At 36.8% G+C, this 23120-nt stretch overlaps 1 protein-coding gene across 6 annotated transcripts in view; it reads left to right on the forward strand.

The window, feature by feature from the left end:
* Window positions 1–23120, forward strand: part of MME (membrane metalloendopeptidase) — a 100166-nt gene that overhangs the window by 62752 nt on the left and 14294 nt on the right. For all 6 annotated transcript variants that reach the window (XM_086674560.1, XM_086674564.1, XM_086674565.1 and 3 more), the window contains exons 16-18: window positions 54–157; window positions 16730–16788; window positions 22739–22858. In XM_086674560.1, coding sequence (XP_086530686.1) covers window positions 54–157; window positions 16730–16788; window positions 22739–22858 — 283 coding nt within the window. The remainder of the gene's footprint in view (window positions 1–53; window positions 158–16729; window positions 16789–22738; window positions 22859–23120) is intronic.

Below are 23120 nucleotides of genomic sequence, written 5' to 3' on the forward strand. Positions count from 1 at the left end.
TTTTTTTAGCAGAAATTTTGACTATTTTTCCCAAAACCTTTTATGTAATATAGTTGAACTACAAGGAAGATGAATACTTTGAGAACATAATTCAAAACTTGAAGTTTGGCCAAAATAAACAACTAAAGAAGCTCCGAGAAAAGGTGGACAAGGATGAGTATGTATATTCCAGTTTGCTATATGTTCATTCAGAAAAGGGGCTTTTCCCCTCTCATTGTTGGGTTAAGAGAAAGAACCTGACTCAATGTTAATGTTAAAAAAGTACAATATCCTCCTTCAATGGAGTGAATACCTCTAAGAGCATCCAAGAATATGCTAAAGGTGGGTCAAAGATTTAAGCAAAATTAAAATTTTTTTTATTATGGTGGCCTCAGGCTACCTCATTTCTTTGGTTTCCTCTCATATTATTACCTATTTCCTCTACTTTGTGGACAAGTTTCTCAAGAACACCTTAACCTAGGTAACCCAGAGCAAGTTTTCTCTGAGGCCACACTTGTGGAACTCGGAATTATCTCCTGCCCCACCTGTTTTCTATGGGTCAGTCATCCCACAACTCCATCCCCTTCTAGACTGCTCCGTGTGACACGCCCCTCAAACTTGTGGCAGCCAAATAAGAGATAATGGGAGTTGCCTTCAAATGCTCTTAATCCCTGCTTATCAGTGGCATTGGTGCTTCATGTTAACATCAGCTTAGTGTTTATTTTTCAACTAAATGGGTGTGTCTAACTCAGTATGTCTAACATATTAACATGCATCAACTTGTGTGTTTGTGCACATAGAGCCCTAGAGCTGCTTATGTTGACTTTTTCTTGCTGGGCTCTTAACTTCTAGAGAACAGGGGCTATTCCTTTTGACTGCTCAGCAGCATGCTGAACACATGGAAGGTTTTCAGTTAAAACTGAGTTAAAGAGTGAGTGAGCGAATAAAAAAGAAATGTACTAACTTGATCGTGTGGTAGCCAACAAAATAACATGACAGTGAGGTGCTTGGTTTATTATTCATGTATTCATTTATTCGTTCATTTATTCATTTACTAAACTAATATTGTAGAACACTAAGTCCAGGTTTCATTGGGAACTGGGAGAATCACAAGTGAACTTTAATTATATTATATTATATTATATTATATTATATTATATTATATTATATTATATTATATTACAACAGCAGAAGGTAAGAAAGACATATATAATAAACTCTACCACTAGGAGGGAAATGTGCCAGGAAGTGTACAAAGTGATGTGAGACTGTTTGATGACAGGCTGTTCTGTTCTCAGTTAACTAAGTACAGGTTGGACAAAATTCCTAAGTGAAAATGCCAATACGTTCAATCTCTGTACAGCATTTTGAATCTGTCAGTTGCCATGAAAGAGAGATTGATTTCCTTTGCTGACCTCTGGGTTTATACTGCAGTAAATGTATTGTCTGGTGCTAAAAACAGGGCTGCAAATGTCAGAGAACGTTTAGTGTCCTAGCTGGCAAAGAAGGAAGAAGAGTGGGTGCATATGGTTTGTGTTGTAATTGGTTGTGAAACCCTATTTCAAGAAACCCACAAAAAAGTCATCAAAAAGAATATTCAGTGGGTAAACTTATAAACTGAGAAGTTTCTTGTAAGTCTGAATTTTTTTCTTTAAGATGCATATACTTACATTTAATAATTGTTAGTACTGTGTGAAATATCTACAGAGAAATATTGTCAAATAGTGTTTCTGAAAATAGCTAATATAACCTGCATCCATATGACACCAGAAGACTTTTTCATAATTTTAAAAATAGTTGTTGAGTTATGGCTTCATGTTTTCTTTTGAACTTAATGTAGTCCAAAGTTCTACAATTATTTCGTAATATAGTTTGCATTTTTCATTCCCTTTCATCATATGTGTTGCTTTTCTCTTGAGTCCTTTTCCCTTACAATAATCACAAGTGAAAGCTGTGTACACTGTTTTAATGAATGTTTGCTCAGTAGCACGCATAGGTCAACAGAACATTTTGGGTCCTTCCCATGAGCTTCTGATAGTCATCATAAGTGCAATATGGCTTCTAAGGTCTTCTCTGCCATGTCAGACTAGTTTCTTTTCCTTTCTCTTCTTCTGCCTGTGTACTGAGTCCAAGGGTTCTAAATTCTGGCTGTACAGGAGAGTCACCTGGGGAGCCCTAGAAATAGTACTGAGGCCCCAATCTCACTACCCTTGCCTGTGATGTACTTGCCTGTGGGTGGGGAGCCAGGTATTGGATTCTTTTTAAGTACTACCCCCCAACTTCAAGTGAGAACCTCTGAGTTAGTGTTAGTTCCTTTTGGTTAATGATACTCTTCGTATTTAGTTTTGTGTCATTTTCTTTTTACAGGGTGATGCTTTTAATTTGGCAGTTTAGGTTTAAAATTTATTTTTCGTTTTCCAAAATATTGGAAGCACTTTTGACAGTGATCACGTCAAACCATTAGGACTGTGGGATACAATGTCATGACAGTTCCTTATATTTTTTTGAGGTTTCTTGGAGTGAAAGTTTCAGAACTATTTTGTAATTGTGTAGTAGTAATAAAGTCACTATGTTCTCCTTCCTTTTTTATGTATACCAAATTCAAATCCTCACTGTGTGTGTTCAGGCAGACACATCTACTGCTTCTGCTTTGTTCAAATAGTTTGTAGTTACCTCTCAGAGAACTACATTTTCAGATGCTCAAGTCCTCACTCCTAAGGTCTTGCAGGAGAAATAGTGCCCATGCCCACAATTGATGGGACAGGGATGGGAAAAACTATGGATTATGTAGGGTTTATATTGTAGGGTATTGTAGATGCATTATATTTTCAAGACAACAATCAATTTGAATTAATTCAGTCAATTAACCAAGTAATAAGTTTCTGGACCTGTTTTTGTTTGTTTGTTTGTTTTTCCCCTCACTGGGCAAACTCATATGCTTCTTGGCATCTTCTACCGCCATTATGACCACTGAATATTTGTACCTGGCCCAGATTTGTTTTCAACCCACATGTCTAGCTACCCATGAAACATCTCTACATAGGTGTTCCACAGACCCTACAAACACAGAATTTTCCATTTGGGACAAAACTTGATCATCTTTCTCCCCATATCCTCATATTGCCCTATATTTTCCAGCAACTTTCATCTTATTGTTATCAAGACAGAAATCAGGGACTCACCATTCTAGACTGATCTCTTTCTCTCATCTCTGACATCTATAGTAATATCTACTCCAGATCCCCATTCAAAACCAAAAGTTTACATCTACCAGCTGCTACTTAAAGATTATATAGGTATTGCTAGGGGATCTCCATCTTACTCTCTCCATGGTCACTGAGTAAATTCAGGCATGTCTCATTGTTCACCAAAGTTATTACTAATTTTTTCCTAATCTTATCACCAATCATCTTACTTTCCTTCAGCTCATTCTCCTTACTAATACCCTAGAGATTTTTTAAATCAGAATGAGTCGTGTTATTTCCTGATGAAAACCTTTCAATATATCCCTATTGCCTATCTCATGGTACAAGGCTCTGCATTCCTCCCATTAGCTCTCCAGAATTCCTTTAGATTCACCCTGCCCACCCTCCCAGCATTGCCCAAACCTCCAGCTATAGGAATAACTCTAGGTCATTCTTCCATCTTTTCTTTCTCCTTGTCCCTTACCGTGGATCACCCTTTCTGTCCTTGTTCATCTAACAGAAGCCTATATATTGTTGGACTCAACTAGAACATTACTTCCTTATTCATAGCACCCCACTGCATTTTTCTCTTCACCTTGTGCCTGCCCTAGTCCTTGTTGAAAGCAGAAACCAAATGTTTGTGTCACCAGAGCCTGAACACTGATGAACAGAATATAGACCCTTCCTCAATGTTTCTGGGGTTAATAAATGATACAGTAGTGGTTTGTAATCATGCTGATGAAGTGAACTCAACTGCTAAGGTAGAGAGTGTCACATCCAAGCATTTCACCATCATGGTCAGTGAAGTTATATAACAGCTCTCCGCTACTCTCTCTGTTTAACAGATTCAAAACATTGAGAGAGTCCTGGAAGTCTGTATGTGATCTACCTGATTTAATCATTTCACTAAAAGAGCCTTCTGCCCATTTGAGCAGGCAGCTACTGCAAAGGACAGGGATTTAAATTTGAAAAGCTTGGTTCATGGGGTTTCTGAGTGCCTAGTGTTTCCAAAATTATCCCAAACATTGTGTTCTCTGGGTCTTTGGTACCAGTTTGTAAAGAATTTCAAATATGTCATATTATCAGATAGTAAGAGTGATAAACTTAGAATGTAATATCCTTTGGCAAAATTACTTAGATATATATCTATAATGATTTTATTTCCAGTAACATGATTATTCACTTAGAGTCAATAGAACATAAACCTCTAAAGAGAAAGAAAAATGTACAAGAATAACAACAGAAAGCATTCCTTTTCTTGTGTTTTAGATTTGATGTTATTTTGTTAGTTTCTCAGGACACAACTTCCTGTGATATAACTGTGATGTGGCCCTGTTTGTAAATCATGACCACTGAGCCGTGGCGTTACTTATCAAAAACTACAAAGATTCATTTCATTGCTTCATCTTTCCTGCTGTTGTGTTTCAAAATAAAAACACAGGTATATTGATAAGAGCCAGTTCAATAAGCATTTTATTGAGCAGCTGCAACGTGCAAATCATTGTGCTAAATAAACACTGTAAAGGATATAGATGAATAAAATGTGGCCCTGGAGCCAGGAGCTCACAATCTAAAGAAAGAAGCAAGTAAGTAACAGTTAAATCTGATAAAAGGCAGAGTTTGCTTGGTTCTGTTACAAGTGCTAGAACAGCACTTTTTTAAAACCACCATTAAACCTTTACTTATTAGTAGAACATTCTCTAGAAGCAACATGTCAGCATTTAAATTAATATTGACATGAACAGAAGATTCACTAGAAACAAAACAGAACAAAATGGTTGGTTCATCTGTCTTCCCTGTCATTGCTTCAAGCCTGCTGTCTTTTCTAATCTGGGCTCGTTGGGTGGTGGCAATCCCTGGCAGCCAGCACTGTGGCTCTGTGTGTTTTTTTCTGAAAGGTCAACACCACCAAAAACAGCAGGGAGGTTGGTACCCTGTGAAGCGACACCATGGATTTGCCACTGCAATGAGTCATTAACTCTCTTTCAGTGTCCCAGTTCTGCCACTTACTACCTGTGGCCCTTTAAAAGGCATGTAGTTTTCTTATTTATAAAATGAGCAGGTTGATTTAGACTGTATATCATCTTTAAGATTCCAGCATTCAAATTCTGTGGGCCTAACTGTGAAGTTTTGATAAGAGCCAAGAAGTTTTCCTCCTTGGCTTCTACACATCAGGTGACTCGAGAGAAAAAGAACATGCTCTCCAGAGAGGTAGGGAAGTAGCTCACTTCTTTCTAAAATAACCCTTCTATTTTTCCCCTTCACTGATATTTCTAGAGCCAGTCTTCTTTCTAATGAAGTCCTATATCAGTGAGCTTGGTTATCAGAAGAAAAATAGTATGCAGGGCTATTATATTATATATCATATAATATATCCACTAATATAATATATAATATAATATAATAATATGATATAATATAATATAATATAATATAATGTAATGTAATATAATATAATATAATATAATGTGGGTAAATGAGATGGTATAGAGGTGGTGTTGGTAGGAACTGTCCAGGGTGTGTGTGCGGAGTGCTGGAGACTTGAGACACAAATGAGTCTCCATGAGCATAGATGTATGGGGAGGATTTACAAAAAAGATTATTTGGCTCATCAAGCACTACTGAGCCAGGAACATGGAATAACAGATAGACTAAATTTGGACAAATCATTCTGGTTCCCACATACTGCCATGGAATTCTTGTGTTCTACATTTGTTGTAATAGTTGAAAATTTGAGATTTCCATCTTTTAGGCTCCCATTAAACTGCCAGGCTTTGTGGTTTTCCGCTGTGTTTTGGAGGCTATAAGCAAAACATATTTGATCAGTAAAAACATTTCTGCTTTTTTAAAATTAAGTTTTTATTGCAATTCCTGTATGATTAACATACAGCATTAGATTAGTGATTCAACAATTCTATACATTACTCAGTGCTCTTCATGATAAGGATAAAAACATTTCTGCTTTTTAATTAGCACCCAAGGAAGGCTTTGGGTTTTTTTGTGTGTTTGTTTGGTTTGGGTTTTTGGCTTTTTTAGAGGGGATGGGAAGTAGAGAAGGGAATTAAATGGTTTAAAGGTTGAAGTTTTAAACTAAGAGATTTTGCAAAAGAATTCTAGAACTTTTACACTAGTGTACCATCTTTTTATTTTTTTTTATTTTTTTTAACGTTTATTTATTATTGAGAGACAGAGTGTGAGCAGGAGAGGGGCAGAGGGAGACACAGATTCTGAAACAGGCTCCAGGCTCCAAGCTGTGAGCACAGAGCCCGACACGGGGCTCGAACTCACAAACCGCAAGATCATGACCTGAACTGAAGTCGGAGGCTTAACCAACTGAGCCACCCAGGTGCCCCTACTAGTGTACCATCTTGAGGGGATGATATTTCAGTTGGTGCATAGCTCTTGGTGGCCATGGCTCTCTATAGCCTGCATAGAAGGAGTGCCTCACCTAGGCCTAGTGCCTTCCCCCTTCCCAGAGTCCAAGGAGGGGAGTCATCTCTCTTGGAGGTTGGAGGACTCATTCATATGCCAAGGCCCAAATACATATTGAGCACCTATCATGTTCCCTAAGTCTTAGAGATACAATTAAGAACAAAGCATAAAATAAACAAGTGAGACAGTATTAAACTAAAAAGCTTCTGCACAGCAAAGGAAATGACCAACAGAATAAAAAAGCAATGTATGAAGTGGGAGAAAACATTGGTTAAATCATATTTCTGATAAGGTGATAATCTACAAAATATATAAGAGACCTCTAAAACTCAGTAACAAAAAAAGTAATAAGCCAATTTAAAAATGGGTTAAGGGCTTGAATAGACATTTCTCCAAAGAAGACTTATAAATGGCTGACAGACACGTGAAAAGATGCTCAGCGTTAGTAATCATCAGGGAAATGCAAGTCAAAACCAACAATGAGATAACACATCACTGCTGTCAGGATGACTGTTATAAAAAAAGAGAGAGAGAGAGAGAGAGAAAGAGAGAGAGAGAAGTATTGGTAAAGGATATGGAGAAATTGGAGAGCTTGCACACCATTGGTGGGAATGCAAAATGGTGCAGCTGCTGTGGAAAACAGTATGGCAGTTCCTCAAAAAATTAGAAATAGAACTACCATATGACCCAGGAAACCCATTTCTAAATATATTCCAAAGAATTGAAATCGATATCTTCAGGGAATATTTGCTCTCCCTTGTTCATTGCAGCACCATTCAGAACAGATAGATGTGGAAACAACCTGTTTCCACTGACCGATAAATGGATAAAGAAAATGTGGTTCATATATACAATGGAATACATTCAGCTTTTAAAGAGTAGGAGATTCTGCAATATACAACATGGATGAACATGAAAACATTATGCTAAGTGAAATAAGCCAGATAGAGAAAGACAAATACTGCATGATTCCACTTATGTGAGTTTTTCTAAAATAGTCAAATTCATAAAACCAAAGAATGGAATTGTGATTACCAGGGGCTGGAGGAGAGGAGTAGATGGGGAGTTATTAGTCAAAAGGCATAAAGTATAAATTAAGCAAGATCAATAACCTCTAGAGATCTGTGCAGCTTTGTACACACAGTTTTCAATGCGTTAAAGTGTATTAAGAAGATATAACTTCTGGCAGATGTTCTTACTATAATTAAAAAAAAAGAAATATCATTGATTCCATGGAGTTACTGTCTAATGAGATAGACAATAGACATAATGTAAGTTATGTTATTGCTAAGGGTTATATAGGATAGAAGAAGTTTCAGTTCTTGAAAGATCCCAAGATTATTCTAAATCAGGAAAAAAGTCATCAAAAGAAAATTCTGACAACTGATTCACCCACCCATATATTTTCCAGTTTGGGAATTTCTCTGAATTTGGCACATCACACAAATGAAGGGGCACACATTTGTGCGTATACAGATAGAAACTTCTCAAAGACTAAAAAGAATGTGCCTTGTTGCCAAACTTAGAACTACATGCCACCAACTGATGACTTCTAGGAAGAAAATCACATCAGTGATTTCTGTTGCATTTTGTTGAAGAAGTGGATTCTCCCAATTTCAGGTCACAATGGGTGTCTTGGTTCTCACCTCTCAGGTAATCAGAGTACTTCAGTTATGTTAACAACTCTTCTGCAACATCAATGAATAGTTTAAAGAGGCTCTTTTATCCTGCTGTGCTTTTATCTTTGGGTAAAAAACATTGCACTTTATGGAACAGTGGAAAGAATTTGCAGTCAGGGAGGGACGATGGGACCGTGGAAAATGGGACTTAGACAGAATGGGCAGCCCTGAGTTAAGGTTCTTGCTCTGCCACTTACTGTGTAAACTTAGACAACCTCCATAATATGAGTATCAGTGATTCCTTTATAAACTGAGGAAAATAACATCTACTTTTGCCTTATGGGGTTGTTGTGTTATATATTGTATATGTGCCTGTCGTATAACTTAGGTGCTTATTAAATAGTAGCTGTTTTTGTTACAGTCTGGTCATGATTGGTCTTCTAAAATGACTCCGTTGTAGGGTAGAGGCCAGCATCCTAAAGTGTATTAGGGTAAGGGGGAGACCTAAGTGTGAAACAATTTTAAAAGGAGCACTTTCAAAGGGGCAGTCCCAAATGGCAGCCTAGGAAGATCCTGAACTCACGTCATTCCATGGACTGAATCTATAGCTACATATGGAACAGTTATTCCCTCTGATAAAGACCTGAAAACTAGCTGAACAGCTTCTTCATGACAAACAGTAAAAGGGCCAAATTGAGATGGGTGGGAGAGGCAGTTTGGTGGTCTTGCCAAAAACACTATCCCTGGTGCAGTGACCCACAACTGGGAAGGGGGGATTTCACCAATCCAGAGCTTCTTTCTGAGGACTGAGGTGTTTGTTCCCCACATCACACCAACCTGTGGGACCTGCAATGGAGAGATGTGAAAACCAGTGGGACTCAAATCCAAGAGACCCAAAAGGACAGAGAGAACTGAGATAATTATCTTAAAGGGCTTGCATGCAGACTCCAGTCACTCCAGGGACCAGCACAAAAGCAGCAGTTTGAAAAGGGCCTAGATTATATGTGAAGGAGATTTATTTGCTAATCCTAACTCATCTGCCGAAAGGGCATGGGCCTGTTGGGACTCCATGGGGAGAGAGGAATGGGTGGACACCAACTTTGCTCTCTTTCTCTCTCTCTCGCTCTCTCTCTCTCCCTTGATAACATAGGTAGGAGTGCCTCAGCTCTGTGCTATTCTGCTGCCTTGCTGAAGTGAACGAGCATATACAGGACACACAGGGGATGCTCCTTAATTACCTGGCTCTGGTGGCCAGGGGGCTTGTGTTAAGAAGCCACCAGATCCCAAGGACTGTAACAATTTGAGAGATAGTTTTTGGCAGGCAACCACCCCCAGAGTACTACACAGACTGTAGACTAAAACATACCTCCAGTATTTCTGTGTGAAAGCCCTATTTATTTGTCCGGGAGCTTTTCAGTCTGAGGGGCAGACTTCAGGTGTGCTACAGGTCTAGAGGCTATGGAGGTGCTCTCAGAGAATGTAGGCTGGGGATACCATCTTTGCGTCTCACTACACCTCCCCAGTACCTCCCAAAAAGGAGCTTGTATACTCTTCAGAAGCCCCAATTTTTATAACTATACAACAGGGACACCTGCAGATCAAGTGGTCTGGAGGCCAGCAGGGTTTACAATTGCAGTCCCTCAAAACTATATATTTGTGTACTTTAGAAACTGCTGTCTCAGGGGCTTCCAGTCAACCTCAAACTGGGTGCTAAATGAGATTCCTCCCTTTGGAACACTGACAAGTCTTGCCACACCCTCAACAACTGGGATCTATGAAGAATGAATCAGGTTGCTTTGATACCTACAAAGGTTGAGAGAGAGCAAAGACCTAGGGCAAGGTTGAGAGATAAGTTTCCTACACAAGGGCACTCCTTCAATACTTCGAAAGGTAGTTGTTTTGCCTAGTACATAGAAACAAGTGAAAAGAGTCAAACAAAATGAGAAAGCAGACAAATATGTTCCCAATGAAAGAGCATTAAAACCATATATTCCATATTACCAAATCAATCTATAGGTTTAATGCAATCTCTATCAAAATTCCAGTAGCATTTTTCACAGAAAAAGAACAAACAGTCCTAAAATTTGTATTGAAACACAAGACATCCCAAATAGCCAAAGCAATATTGAGAGAGAAGATAAAAGCTGGAGACTATATATATATGTGTGTGTGTGTGTGTGTGTGTGTGTGTGTGTGTGTGTGTGTATCCTACAACTCATCAGCAAAAAAAAAAAAAAAAAAACAGTCCAATTAAAAAATGAGCAGAGGATCTCAATAATCATTTTTCCAAAGAAGACACAAAAGATGACTAAGAGGCACATGATATGATGCTCAATGTTACTAACCAGGGAAATGCAAAGCAATCACAATGAGATATCACCTCACAATGTTAGAATGTTTATTACCAAAAAGAAAAAAAAAATGGCAAGTTTAGCAGGGGACCTGTTGTACACTATTGGTGGGAATATAAATTGGTGCAGCCACAATGGAAAACAGTGTGGAGTTTCCTAAAGATACAAATAGAAGTATACCATATGACCCAGCAATTCCACTTCCTGGTATTTATTTGAAGAAAATAATAACACTAATTTAGAAAGATATATGCACCCTTATATTTATTGCAGCATTATTTACAATAGCCAAGATGTGGGAACAACCTAAGTTTACATTGATGAATGAATGGATAGAAGATGCAGTATGTATGTATGCATGTGTGTGTGTGTGTGTGTGTGTGTGTGTACGTGTGTGTATATTTATACATATACATCATATACACACACATGCACACACACAAGGGAATACTATTCAGCCATAAAAAGGGTGAAATATTGCCATTTGTGACAACATGGATGGAATTTGATGGTAAATGCTAAGAGAAACGAGGCAGAGAAAAACAAATACTGTATGATTTCCCTTATATGTGATATCTAGAAAACAAATGAAAAAACAAAACTTATAGATACATAGAACAGAATGGTAGTTGTCAGGGCAGAGGATGGTTTGGGGCTGGGTAATATACATAAAGGGGATCAAGAGATTCAGACTTCTAGGTATAAAATAATTAGTTGTGGGGATGTAATGTATATAACTTGGTGATTACAGTCAATAATATGTAGTGCATATTTGAAAGCTGCCAAAAGAGAAAACAAAAACATGTTTTTCATAACTTTGTATTGTGACGGATGGTAATTAGATTCATTGTGATGATCATTTTGCAGTGTATACAAATATCAAAGCATTATATTGTACACCTGAAACTAATATGTTATATGTTAATTATACCTCAATAAAAAATTAAGTTTTCTGATTCATGAAAGTGGCATATTTCTTCTAGGTTTTTAAGTCCTCTTTAATTTCTTTCAGTAGTGTTTTGGAGTTTTCAACGTACACATCTTGCCCTTCTTTTGTTAAATTTGTGCCTAAATCTTTTATTGTTCTTAGTAGTATTGTAGATGGCATTGTTTTCTTAATTCATTTTGGATTGACATTGCCAGTGTATATAAATAAAACTGAGTTTTGTATATTGAAGATAAGTAAGTAAAAATGAGCACTTTCATTTTTAAAGAGTTTAGCAAGGAAATGGCATTCATCCTTGTACTGAAATGTGTTATATAATACAGATCGACAGCTCAGAAGTAGAGGATTTGGATGGAAGATGAGAGGGTCCTCTTTCTCCGTAGTTTACATATTCGTGTCCCTGTTGTATTGCTTAGTTTTTAAGTGCATTCGAAGGTCAGAAAAGCATGCTGTGCCTTAGTTTCTACACCTGAAAATTGGACGTGTCATCTATCTTGTATGATTGGTTTGGCTGAATGAAGGTCTATAGGTATAGGAAACTCTGAAGTCTTGATGAAAGAATATTAATAAATGTGAAAGGTTACAGTGGTTATTGGGATTACAAAATGAGAATTCTCCTTTCCACAAGGACTTGAGGAAGATAGAGAAAACCATTGTTTCGTACTGCTGATCTTAAAGGAGTTGCTTTGGGACCACTAGATGCTGGGAAATGGAACACTTTCAGGGAAAGGGGCATTAACAGTTTTGTTGTTTTAAGTTTTAAAGTTACATATGAGAGGGTGAAAGAGGAGTTAAATTCCAGGTGCTTTTGCAATCCAGTGGGTTTATTACATCCAAAAGGCTGCGGGATCAGGCTGTCGACTTCTGCCTTTCGTCTCTGCTATAAAACTGATGTCTTTGTGCTTTAATTCATCACTGCCTGGGTTCTTCAGGGTAATAAGAGATAGAAGAGAAACACCTGGTCCCCATCTCAAGGGTATTTCAGTCATATTTCCCATCCACACTGTTAGTTCAGCTTTGAGGTCTGTGCTGCTTAGAGTGGCCCATCTTTGTTCTGCTGTCAAATGCCCCCAAACCAAAATCCGTTCACCTGACGAAATCATGGCTCCAAAATTAAAGTTTTCCTCCTTCTTGCTTTCCCATTCTTTGCTTAATACCACACACACCCAAACTCCTGCCCACTCGGACCATTGGAGGCAGGAAGAAAAATCAAAGAATGGGTGTGATTTCATCACTCAGGTCTGATACCTGCTCCAGGCAGCTGCTAGTATCTGGCCTCCAGCCTGGACGTTAAAGGTACCGTCAACCTGCACTACCCATTATTTTAGGGCAAGAATCACCACCATTTGGTTTTCTCTTCTGTTGTGCATTTTCTCTTTTCTGTGCTGCTATTCAGCATCAAATGTGTTTCTGTTCCATAAATGGAAGCTTTTCCTGAAACTTTGAGGCTGTGTCCAAATCAAATGAACTTACGGTTTCCATTACATCACCTTTAACTTGAAAAATATTTTCTTTGCCGTAATTTAGCTTTTTACATCCAGCGTACTGAGATATTTCATGACTGACCACACATGTTAGATGCTGAACCTGTAGCTGTTATCATCATTTTATTTAAGGTGTAACGATTCAATCTCAGTATTTCAAGTTCCTGTTGTTCCCAGGGACAGTATGCCCTGTGCTTTTCAATCTTGAATCACCCAGGGGTAGTCTAAGGATGCATTGTGCAGGTTCTCAGGGAAGAAAAAGCAAATGCTACACACTACTGCTCTGTAGTGTGTAATTCCAATTTTATTTGGGAGTTTTGTGGTCATAAATAGCTCCATATTTTCTTGAAAGCATAATTCACCATGGACGTTTTAATATGTAAAGCACTCCCTCCTGGAAAGTTACAGACATGAATCAAAATGCAATCATAAACCCCTCAAAGTCATGTAACAGAACAACAGAAAAGCACTAAAACAAAGGTATGACATTTATTTTTACCAAAGCAGTAAACATGAGAAGGGTCTATAAACTTCATTCATCTATGTCCTCCTTCTGAGACCTGTTGCTCTCTGAAACATTTTCATACATCCAGCTCCTTTCCTCTGTGCTTTACTTATTTTAAGAAAACATTTTGGATTGGCACCTTTGGTCTGTCATTTGTAGCATGTGCCTGAGTCCAGAACCAAAAAATTGGCATATGATTTGTGATTACCCATAAAAGTCCATGAGGAGTATACCATCACTAAATCGGTTCATAATTGAGAAACTGAACCTTAAAACAACTGAGACCTGGAAACATGTTACATCAATTTTATGACAATTAAAATGAATAATTTTAAGCTATTTGTGCATAAAGTCTACTGCCATAGGTGCTATCAAAATGTTGAGACCACATGAAAAATACCTTTCTGAAGAGTCGCTGTAAGGAATGGTGTTTCTCCTCAGGAGTAGCGGGAGCACGCTGTCCATTTTGCCCCTCCTGCCACACAACTCAGAGCCACACTTGAACCTAAGTCAGAATAACTATGTGAATAACTATGTGAATATATGTAAACATAATCCTGATAAATCATTTTTCCTGATCATGGTTTTTACTTACATAAGTATTGTCTTTCGTAATGCCTTTTTGGTCACACGAACAAAATCGACTTGCTCTGTATGGTTCCTGATCTCTTGATTTTAGTCTTAACACCCCTGGATTTATATGTTTTTGCTGTGAGTCATGTGAGAATTATGTGGGAATCAAGTGGAGTTTAATTAAAATAAATGTAATTATTTGCTTGTAATCCTCAACCTGCAAGAAATTTAAATAGTGATGACTCACCTATGATGAAATTGGGAAAAACTGATCTATCAGTCACACCATCCTGTTTGAAAATGTTTTTATCTATTTAAAATGGCATCAAACTACAAAAATATTGTTCAGCCATCCCCTCCCATACACACACTCCGTCTTCAAATTAATTTTCTTTCTAAAGAAAAATTCAGAGAAGTGTTATCTGGATTTTTTTTTTTTAATTTCCCGATGTTTTCTATGAATGTCTGAGTCGTGTTATTGGAGATAAAATTCATACTTAATTAGAATTTATCAGACAGTTGTTATATATGGCTTTCGCTCAGTTCTTTTTAAGAGATCAAAATAGGAACTCACATCTGACATCCCACAATAGTTACTGAAATTGTAGCTAAAATGTTGATTTGGACAGCTGACTTTGTACTGCTTACCTTGCAAAGCAGGGTCTGGAAACAGTTCTGATTTAACCTCATTGTACTAATTACTGTAAACTCCTTCCATGAGTAGGATAATAATTGGCACACTAATTATTGCCCTGAAAGTGGCATAACTACAGTGAAACCGTTAGCTAATAATATATGATTGTCTTAAGTGTATGCATGTGTGCTGACATTTAAGGGGTTATCTGAAATTAAGCATTATCTATTATTCAATGACTGTGTGTGTGTGTGTGTGTGTGTGTGTATACACACATATATATACTAGTATATATAATATATATAAATAAAATGTACATATATAAAAGTCTTATTAAGATTGGAATATTAATCCTGTTGCAAAAAAGTGCTGAACAATAATTTTATTTTTTATTTTACTGAAATATAGTTGACATATAATGTTACATGAGTTTCAAGGGTACAATATAGTGATTCAACAACTCTGGATTATGCTGTGCTCACTACAAGTGTAGCTACTATCTGTCACCATACAGTGCTATTATATACCATTGATTATATTCCCTGTGCTGTACCTTTCCTCCTGTGACATTTATTCCATAACTAGGAGCCTGTACCTCCCACTCTCCTTCACCCATTTTGCCCATCCCCCCACACCCCTCCCCTCTGGAAATCATCAGTTCATTCTCTGTATTTATGGGGTCTGTTTTTGATTTTTGTTTGTTCATTTGTTTTGTTTTTTTAGATTCCACATATAAGTGAAATCATGTGGTATTTGTCTTTCTCTGCCTAACATCTTTCACTTAGCATAATACCCTCTAAGTTCATCCATGTTGCCACAAATGGCATGGTTTCATTCCTTTTTAAGCCTGAGTAATATTCTAACAATGATTATTGGGTCTTTTTTAATGTTTATTTATTTATTTATTTATTTTGAGAGAGAGAGAGAGAGCATGTACACAAGCAGGGGAGGGGCAAGGAGACACACACACACACACACACACACACACACACACACACAGAAAGAGAGAGAGAGAGAACCCCAAGCAGGCTCAGCACTGTCAGTGCAGAGCCCAGCGTGGAGCTCTGTCTCACAAACTGTAAGATCATGACCTGAGCCAAAACCAAGAGTTGGACCCTTAACTGAGTGAGCCACCCAGACACCCCCAACAATGATTACTGGTATGCAATTTTCATAATATCTGAGCAGAAAGACATGGGACCATTGTCACCTGTTCTTTAGCTTAATACTGCCCTCAAATTATTGTCTGCGAGCTATTTTTTTTTTTCCATTTTCTCATTTAGTCTTATGGTAATTTATGCTGCTTTTTCATCTCTTCAACTAAACTGAAGTCAGGAACTGTATTTTATGAAATCTCTAAATACTGCATGGAGACTAAGTCATGGTATACATAGACAGACAGACAAATCCACTTAAGATCCACCTGGATTTCACTTTGCAGTCATTATACCAAAATATGCCTTTGCTCAATTAGCTGGATTGCTTCATTTAAAAAAGGTAATTTTAAATGGCAGTAATCAGAGGCAGACTACCTGAAACTAACTACCTGAGAAGGGGATATCTTAGTTTCAAAATAAACTAGAACATTCAAAAGATGTAAATATATTTGAATATGAAGTTTTAACAACTTACACTTCAATATTCTGCCAATTGCTCCAGAATTGTTGGTATAGTTACCAAGTATCAGGAACCTAAAGGTAAACATATTTCAATATAATGTTAATCCATTGCAGTTTCCAAAAAGGTACATATGAATAGGTTTTGTACTGTGAGATGCCTCCACAAAATTCACACAGGTGAAATAACAGATTTGCAGACGGGGATATATTCTGATTTTTCAAAAAGTAGAAATATTTTCAAATGAGCTGTCTTACCTAGTGAACTAATTTTAACTTGTTGGTCATATTTCAAACAGAAAGTTAAGATTCCTCTTGGAATAGTAATAATGCTTTTATTGCGTTGAGTAGATTGAATCAGATGATAATAGTATAATTTGTAATGAGTTCTTATGTTTTCCATAGGTGGATAAGTGGAGCAGCTGTAGTCAATGCATTTTATTCTTCAGGCAGAAATCAGATAGGTAAGGTCTATTCCTAAACAATTCTTTAATATTTCTCTGTTGTTACCAACTTGTAGTGAATTGCATGACCAATTTAAAGTACTCCCCATAAAAGCACAGCAGAGGCCGAGTTATTGATTTATTGAATATACTCCTCAAAAGTAAATGCATCCATGTACCTCTTTTCACTGTAATAGCAAATTTTAAGTTAGTACAAATTACATTAAGTGGTTTTCTTTCTTTTGCAATGTTCTCATCTGTGGCTAAATGGTTTATCTTATGTCTAAGTACTTTTATTTTATTTCTGAATGCTTTTTAAATGTCTCTCATGTCTCCATCAAGTTATATTGACTTTAGGACTTTCTAAGCATCAGCATAAGTTTAAGGTTCCATGAACCAGCTTTGCAGCAATCCCACCCTCCAGGCAATTATGTATGTTAGCTCTGGTGGGGATGGTCCTGATCTCTATCACCCATTTTTCTGGAAGATTCCAAAGGTCTCAGAAAGTTGAAAAGTCAGTTATATTAGGTTGAACCATGTGAAATTATATTTGCTTAACTACTTTTAATCAAAAAAAAAACTAATATGTTCATGAGTAGTAATGTTATAGGAATATGTGTAGAAATGAATACATGAGTGAGAGGTATAATGAATAACTAAATGACTTAATAGAACAAAGATATATAATTTTTTCCCCTGGGAAGACTTTGAGATCTTTAAACTTTTTCTTAAGTATTACATAAATGGACCTATTTTTTCCCAAGGGTTTTAAATATGTAGAAAGGCACCCAACAGATTGACTACTATCAGAGGTATACTAAACAAACAGTACAGCCAGTGTCTCCAGGTGTACTTAGTCTAGCCCTTCATTTCAAAGTGTGGTCGAGAATGAAGAGGGGAAATATTTTCAGCATTATTCTCAAATAAAATCTCATGCCCTAAACCTCATTTTTCTTGAATTCTGTTACAAATTAGATTAGATATAGTGGAAAATCCTGCAATATTTTTTACCATTGGTTAAAAAACAAACTTTAAAAGAAATTATAACTCTGATTTTGTTTTAAAGTTCGATTATACCTTTCCCCCTTGCTTTTAAACCAAGGAAAAGTTAAATTAAGAAATTAGCTACATTTTCTTCTGGTATGTTTATGGTCTTTATTTTTGGAGTAAATCATTAGCCATCTGGAATTTATTTTGGTATATGACATGAAAATTAATTATATAAAATAATCAGAAAAGTTGTGTGTGTTTTGGGGGGGTTTTGGTGTGTTTTTTTAAATTAATTTATTTATTTAGAGAGAGAGAGACTGTAGGAGCAAGTGGAGCCAGTGGGGGAGGGGCAGAGAGAGAGGGAGAGAGAGAATCCCAAGCAGGCTGTATGCTCAGTGTAGAGCCCAATGCAGGGCTCATTCTCACAACCATGAGATCATGACCTGAGGTAAAATTAAGTCGGATGCTTAACCAACAGCCACCCAGGTGCCCCAAGACTTGTTTTTTATAACATATCAATAATAAGTAAGTCATATGCAGTTGGTTAAAATCAATTAGTTCAAAGTCTAGTCTAGTACATTTCCTAGCTGGTGCAATGATTACCTAAACCCAGACCAGCGTCTGTTTAATGATCAACTAAGAATACATGCAGTCTACCCTTTTCAATGTATTCCTAGAAACCATTCAGTCCTTTCTTAAAAGTGCCTTTCTCTCTGGAGAGCCTTCACTTTGAAGACCTCTTTTTGATATTCACTAGTTCTGTCAGTATAATATCTAGTTCATTATAGACTTGGAGTTAAACAGGATAATGAGCTTTTATGGAATTCCAAGGCAAAATGAGGCAGCCTGGACTTCAGTCTGTATTTGAGCAGACTAAAAGATACAGCTTTATTTTAATCCAGCTGAGGAAGGACCCTGGATCCTATCAGACCTGGTGCTGATTCATTCCAGCAAGAAGACCCATACAGACCTTTTGTAGAACCACTCTGGTATGATAATCCCTTCAGCCCCTCTCTAGAGCAGATCTACAGTTTAGGTCAAGGCAGGATCTTGTTAGGCTCTGAATTACCTCATATCCCTGGAGCTGGCTCAAAATTGGTTTACTTCAGAGGTTCCCTGATCAGAGAAGACCAGAGAATGTTCTCAATTTGAATTTGATACCCTCTAACCAAAGAAGCACACAGCAAAAGGAAAAAGGCAGAAGGTAAAAGTGGCCTAACATTTCACAAAGTAGTCAGTTATCCTCTGAATAATCAAGAATTGGCTACAATAAGCATTCTTAATAAGAAAGACCTTTTAAAGATTCTGAAGATAAATTCATCAGGTAGAAATTCAGTATCTGAAAAATTGTTAACATCTTTTCATATGCTTGTGTTACAATAACAGCAATTCAGAGGAAAGGAAAGTGTCATGCAAGAAGAAATCTTTGACATGTGTATGTTTTTTCTTTGACAATTCATTTAAATCTTCAACGTGGGGATTGTCTTAACTAAAAATAATTGAAGATCCAGACCTTCATCTTTCTTCTAGATAGAAGTGTGTGTGTGTGTGTGTGTGTGTGTGTGTGTGTGTGTGTGTCTGTCTGTCTGTCTGTGTATCTGTATACATACATAGATATACAACTTTTGATTTTGGAATTGCGCATTACAGAATTAGAATAGCTATAGAATAGCATGTGTCTCATAAATGACCCTCCTACCCTCACACAAATACCTTAAATTAGATCACATGTAATTTCTCATGGGATTGGCCTTTTTATGTTATGGTAAAAAAGAACTTGTTTTATTATCATTTAGGGAGTTATCATATTAATAATTTCTTCTTTTTAATTCAACTCCAAACACTTTTTGTTCTAACTCACACAGGAAGACTCTATTCTGCCTTATGCACCCCTGCCAGTTTCCATCAATTTAAAAAAAAAATCAGCTTCCCAGACAGGAAGGCATACTGAAAGTGTTTAATTCACTGGTTCTTATTCCCCACACATTTGCTCCATAGAGCTCCAGAAACCTCCCATGGATTATCTAGTGTATTCAACCTGGGTAATGTATGATGACATTGAAATAATAAATTTTCTAAAGTTACATTACGTGTTCTTAGGAATCTCATTTTCAGTCTTGAAAATTAAGAGCAAATGTTTCCAAACATATTGATATTCCATTTAACATAAAAAATAATCTTTAACTTTTTTCCACCCCAAATTGATTTCACCTGATGTCATCAAGCTTTATACAAGATTCTAAAATTGAATTGCTCGCAGCCTTAAAAAAATAAACCAGGGAAGCGAGGGCATGGGAGTTAGGGAGAAACACAGTTTTTTGTTTCATGGACCAGTGACTTATGTAATTAACTAATTGACAATCATGAATGTAAAAAATGTACAACTAAGTAATTGTTATCAACAGTTGTGAAGTCTACTGGTAATAGTGATAGGCTAATGGGGAAAATCCTCATCACTGAGATTTAGCTGATAGTGTAAAACAAGAAATCATAATTTGCAAAGCTGATCTTGAAGACTAGTATTTAATATGAACCATAAAAATATTATCACTTGCCTGAAGAATGACATATCAGGGTACAATTAAAGCAGCAGGATCTTTACAGTTAATGTTTAGTCTTGATAGCACATTTCATAAGAGCATTTTATATAACGGGTGGATTTTAATCAAAGTACATAGTGTGGGAGATAGTATTCACTTTAAGTGAATAACGTACTGCACATAATTTTAATACTTTAAGCTAAAAATAATTTCTTGGCACTGTTGATAACTCAGGCAGCTACATGTGAGGTATAACTTTCATCAAAATTCTCCAAGGACAGAAGTATTTATTTTCTAATTATTTTGTCATTTTGGATGTTATGGCAACTTTCTAGATTTTTTTTAAAGGTCTGGAGAGCATTTAAATTGTCCAGCATATTTTTAAAGTCTCCTCTGTAAATATCCAATATTTATCCTTGAAATCCATTCAAGGCTATGCCATATTCGCCCCACCCAAAAGACAAAGAAACAACATTTGCTACTCTGTATAACTAGATCTTAGATTTCTTAAGGTCGGGACCTTCTCTTGACTTTTCTTAGAATCCCACATAGCAGTCGCCTAGGGTTTTGCATGCAATAGGTGTTGCTACCAAAGATTTTATTATTATTATTATTATTATTATTATTATTATTATTATTACAGGATGTAACTCAGTAGATACTAGAATTTTAAAACATGTAAGATGAAATTGCTAAGTTATGAGTACTATGAGGAAGGGGGTGGGCATGAGGAAGATGAAGTAGGAGAGGACCATGGAGGCAAAGGCTAGGAAAAAGATGCTATATTTAGTTAGAAAGTATCAAAGCCACCCAAGGATTTTTCTCAGGGGAGTGATAATGACCAGAGTTGCGTGGTTTTTTTTTAAAATAGGATTTATTGTCAGATTGCTTTCCATACAATACCCAGGGCTCATCCCAGCAAATGCCCTCCTCAATGTCCATCACCCACTTTCCCCTTTCCCCTACCCCCCATCAAAGAGGTGCATTTTAGTCTGGCTGCAGGATGGATTAGATCTAGGATAGATTATAGTTGGGTGAGACAGGAAGTGGAAAGATCACATAGGAAATTAAATTTTTTTTTTTTTAATTTTTAATGGTTATTTATTTTTGAGAGACAGAGCACTAGCAGGGGAGGGACAGAGACAGAGAGAGAGAGAGAGAGCATCCAAGCAGGCTACAGGCTCTAAGCTGTCAGCCCAGAGCCCGATGCAGGGCTCGGACTCACGAACCATGAGATCATGACCTGAGCCAAAGTTGGATGCTTAGCCAACTGAGCCACCCAGGTGCCCCATGGAAATTAAGTAATTCTTAAGACAAGGAATGATAATATGAAGTAGGATGGTGGCAATAAGACTGATAGGAGGAGATAAACAGAAGAAACGCTTCTGGAAGGAAGGTACATGACCTGGTCTTTTCCTAAGTAGACTATATAAGACTTTGTAAAAACAAACAAACAAATAAACAAATATTTAAACAATAAAAAAAGCATGTAAGATAAATAAAAAATGTTCATGTTGGATGATTGAGACCCTTCAGATGCCATTATCAGAAATAAAGTCAAGAGAGTGATGGTTTAGAAGGGAAAATGATGAGTTTGATGTTTGACACATGAAATTTAAAGTTTGTGAGACATCTAAGTGTAAAAAGCTAGCAAGTTAATGCAGATGTCAGGGTAGACATAAAAATATTTATTTAATAAAGTCTTTAGTAAATTCATTTGTTCATTTATCATTGATCATTCACCCATTCAACCTATTTCTTAAGCACCTATTATGTTCCAGGCACCTTGCTAGTTTTAGATGCTGAAGATAATGAACTCAAAAAACAAATGGACTCAACAAATAAACAAATGTATCTCTGGGCCTACAAATCTCTGCTCTCAAAGGACTGATATTCGAGGGTCTAGAGCAGGTGAGGGCAATAAGAAAAGGAAGAACAACAACCAAAAATAAGGAAATAAACAGCCACGGGTGCCTTGTTAAAAGTAAAATTGGGCAATGTGATTGGAGGATGCCTTTCATTGAGTAGTTCTGTTTATTTAACAAGCTATTGTAGATGAATAAAATGTTAGAGATGACATTAAAAGAAATACTTGTGTTATTAAATAACTGTTTCTCCCAAATATTTGCAGTGGGGAAAAGACTTTCTGAATGAAGATGATAATTTTCCCTTGCTCTAAACTCTTTATAGCAAAAAACAATCTTAGCAGAGTTTGTAAAGTGAATTGTGATTATAAATCATAGATTACAGTACCGCTTTGGGATGAGCTCTCTGTTGTCATCAATAATAAAAGACCTACATTTGTTTTATCACAGAAGATTTTTATATACAATTAAGTGGAACTGACATACTGGAAAATAGCTTACCAGGCAGAAAGCCAGCCCCAGGCCTGCCATCACAGAATAATGCCAATAATCTTTAACCATCTTCTTTCTTTGTAGTCTTCCCAGCTGGCATCCTGCAGCCCCCCTTCTTCAGTGCTCAGCAGTCTAACTCATTGAACTATGGGGGTATCGGCATGGTCATAGGACATGAAATCACCCATGGCTTCGATGACAATGGTAAAGTGCCGTGGACACTTTCCTTTGGCTGATAAACCTGATTAAGAGTTATTATACTTGATCAATACAAGAGCATATTTATTCATCAATGTACCACTGGCTAATAATCATACTTTTAGTATTCCTTTTAAATTGTTCTTAGGAAGATCAGAAATTTCTAGTAGTGAGGTAAGCAATGTGTGCTTTCCGCTCTTGACGGAATAACACAAATATTTACATTGAGAAGACACTGATATTTGTCAATGATAAATGTTTGGTCTTA

Source organism: Puma concolor, chromosome C2 (assembly GCF_028749965.1).
Source record: "Puma concolor isolate L17-30 chromosome C2, mPumCon1.1.hap2, whole genome shotgun sequence".
Taxonomy (NCBI): Eukaryota; Metazoa; Chordata; class Mammalia; order Carnivora; family Felidae; genus Puma; species Puma concolor.